The sequence below is a fragment of the Microtus ochrogaster genome, linkage group LG1 (genome assembly GCF_000317375.1).
Source record: "Microtus ochrogaster isolate Prairie Vole_2 linkage group LG1, MicOch1.0, whole genome shotgun sequence".
NCBI lineage: Eukaryota > Metazoa > Chordata > Mammalia > Rodentia > Cricetidae > Microtus > Microtus ochrogaster.
In genome coordinates this window covers 22,504,315-22,507,700 of record NC_022027.1, presented here as the reverse complement: position 1 = coordinate 22,507,700, position 3,386 = coordinate 22,504,315, and the positions used below count along the sequence as shown (strand labels likewise).

Sequence of the window (3,386 nt, the reverse complement as noted above, 5' to 3'; positions counted from 1 at the left end):
AGCGGCCACTCAGGCCTCGGCGGTGCCGGGTGGCGCCGGGCGGCCAAGGGGCGGGAGACGCCGCCGGGCTCGGTTGCTGAAGTTACGGAACAAAATGTGAAGTGCGGAGCCGCGTCCTCCGCTTCCTGGCGCGGGGCTCGGGCCGGGGGCGGCTGCTGGGGGTGGCGGGCTTGTTGGGGAGGGGCGGCCGCGAGGCGGGGACGCCGGGGGCCCGGGGCTCGGCGCGGTCAGGGTGTTCTGCTCCCGGGCGCCGGCGTCGCTCGTGGGTCCTCTTGGGGACCTAGTTTTGCGGCCTAAGCTGAACCCTCTAGGCCTCGCGTCTCCTTTCCCGGAGGGGACCGGCCAGACGGGGACCCGGCCGCTTCTCCTGGGCCGAATTGGGGCCTATGGGTCCTCGCTGGTTCCTCGAGGCCACCAAACTTCCGACCTAGGTGCCCGGGGGTGCATTTCATTGTGAAAAGAGGGCTAGGAAACTCCGGGCGCTGTTCGGTACCTCCCGCGGCCGCGGCAGCCGGGAGCCCGGTGGCTCCGGGGTGGAGCGGGTGGGGGCGGCGGACGCCTAGCGGGGTTCCGAGTCCCAGTGGTGGAGCGAGTGGTGGGGGGTTCCCCGGTCTCGGGGAAAGAAAGGGCTCTTCCCAGATTAGAGATTTTTGAAATGAAAAAGAGGTTACAAAGTCGCCCCTTTCCCGCTGAACTTTGGTTTTCTGACCGATAGAGGCCGGTAGAGGACTGTGAAAGAAAAGTTATCCCCCAGGATGGACTTCTCGCAGCCGAAGCCTGCCGCTGCCCTCTGTGGCGTCGTGAGTGCGGACGGAAAGATCGCTTATCCCCCGGGAGTAAAGGAAATCACCGACAAGATCACCACCGACGAAATGATCAAACGGCTGAAGGTAAGCTTCTGGGTCGATGATCTGCGCTCCGGATGGCTTGGTGTCTCGTGGTTCCACTGGACTATGCGGCGTGGCCTTTGGAGTTTTGAAACACGAAGTTTTTAAAGATAGCTTATCGTCTTCTCTCTTAAAAGTATTCCAACTTGGATAGGTTCTGAAAGGACCTAAGTGAAAGGACATTTAAAAGGAGTGTGATTGTTTACTGTTCCTGTTTATTAAGCATAAAAACTCAGATTTGGTTGCTTCTCATCTCCCTGTGATCCCTTTCATTTACTGAATATTGTGGTCTGTACCCTTAAGTGTAGGCAGTGATTTGCCCCGGAAAGTTCCTTTTGGGTTTTTCTGTAGCCTTGACTGTACTGGAATTTACTTTGTAGACCAGGCTGGCCTTACATGGTCTGCCTGCCTCTATTTCCCGAGTGCTGGTATTAAAAGCGGTCAGTACTGCTCGCTGAAAGTTACTGTTTTTATCAACTCCAAATAAGACTGATGTGAGCACAGGCAACCTTTTTTTTTTTTTAAACCTTATGTGTATTGGTGTTTTGCCTGCATACATGTCTGTGTGAGGGTATTGGATCCCTGGAACTGGAGAGTTACAAGCAGTTGTGAGCTGCTGTGTGGGTGCTGGGAATTGAACCTGGGTCCTCTGGAAAAGCAGCCAGTGCTCTTAACCACTGAGCCATCATCATCATCATCCATATATCAACACCCCCCACTCCATTTTCACACAATTTTCCAATAGCTCGAAGCTTAACTATGTATACAGTGTGGCTAAATTTGAACTTAAAGTAAAATGATTCAAGTACAGATGCCCAGGAAATTTGAGGACTGTATTATCGCTATTTCTGTGAGGTTTATCTTCCTTGGTGTAAATGTGACAATCCTTAACGTCAGTGTTGTATGCTTCAATTTTGCATTGGTCGGTGTTGGGCTTTCTTTTCTGTGGACATAGATTGTGGATGGAGCCTTACCAAATGAGGGCAGTTTTTGTTAGTGAGTCAGTTTCAGGTAGTGATTGTCACTTTAGGGCAACTTACATTCACCAGGGAATATTGTAGGCATTTTGGTTGCCATAGTTGGGGCTTGTTTGGAATAGGGAGACGGGGGCAATGGGTTCTGCTAGGAAACTAACTAGTTTAGGTGAAAGATCTTAAACTTTGTAAGTAGGGCATTGACAGTGGAAATAGACAAAGAATGGGTCAGAGGAGCTGTTGGAGAGAGGATCTCGTGTAGCCCTGCTGGTCTTTAATTTACCACTTTCCGGCCTCACTTTCCAAATGCTAGAATTACACCACATCCTGTTAAAACAGTGATTCTCAAATGCGGGGTTGAGACCCCTTTGGGAGTCGAACCACCCTTTCACACGTGGCATATCAGATATTTACATTTACTGGTAGCAAATTTCAGTTATGAAGTAGCAACCAAAATAATTTTGTGGCTGGTGTCACTACAACATGAGGAACTGTATTAAAGGGTCCCAGCATTACAAAGGTTGAGAACCGTTGTACTAAGATGCTTCGAAGTTCAGCCAGACGTGGTGGAAGGCCAGGCAAGAAACATGGTTGACAACTTTTCTGCCTTGTACAACTTTATTTTATGTGCATTTGTGTTTTGCCTGCATTTCTGACTGTGTGAGGGTTTTGGATCTCCTGGAACTGAAGTTACAGACAATTTTGAGCTGCTGTGTGGGTACCGGGAATTGGACTGGGGTTCTCTGGAAGAGCAGCCCGTGCTCTTGATCACTGAGACATCTGTCTAGCCCCTTTGTGCAGCTTTATTCAATGTATTTTTAGGGCCTGATTTTAGAATTGAGTATAATGTCTAGTAAGTTTTGTGTGTTTAAAATATTCCTGTGGTTTCCTTTCCATTTGTTGCCATTTTCAAAGAATCAGTTTCTTTAATTAAAACGGGTCTTTTCTGTTTTCTTTCCATTCCCTTTTACTGGGGTGGGGAGGATGCATGTGTAGGCAGTGCATATTAAACCCAGGCCCTGCTCTACCTACCACCCCAGCCTAAGGCAGGTAAATCTTTTTTTGTTTTGGCCTAAAACTTGCTATGAAAATGAGGCTGATCTTAAATTTCCCTCAGTTCTCTAGATTCTCTCTGTCTTTGAAGTGTCACTGTGCTCAACTAAGATTTTTGTGTGAGAATGCCTATATGTCTGTGTTTGTGTGTGTGCGCGCGTACTTATGTGTTTATGTGTAGGTACATAGGCACTTTTGTGTAAGTTTGTGGAGGCCTGTGGACAGTCTTGGGTATTATTACCTTCTGTCCTCTGGCCTTTGAGAGAACACCTGTGAAGTCCACCTCCTTTGAGACAAGGTTTCTGATTGTCCTGGAGTTCACCAATTAAGTTAGATTGGCTATCCAGTGGGTCTGGAGAATTCTCCTGCTGAAATTGCAATTGTTGTGTCCACGTGGAGCTTTTTATGCTGTCCTGGGGATCGGAGCTCAAACTTAGATCCTTACACTTGGAAGAAAAGCACTGGTCGCTTT

General features: G+C 48.8%; 1 protein-coding gene across 1 annotated transcript in view; it reads left to right on the top strand.

Moving 5' to 3' along the window:
* The first annotated feature begins 719 nt into the window (after positions 1 to 719).
* The window catches only part of Pds5a (PDS5 cohesin associated factor A), a 110,898-nt gene continuing 108,231 nt past the window's right edge, over positions 720 to 3,386 (top strand). Inside the window, exon 1 of the mRNA XM_005359391.3 lies at positions 720 to 890. Coding sequence (XP_005359448.1) covers positions 756 to 890 — 135 coding nt within the window. The 5' untranslated portion in view covers positions 720 to 755. The remainder of the gene's footprint in view (positions 891 to 3,386) is intronic.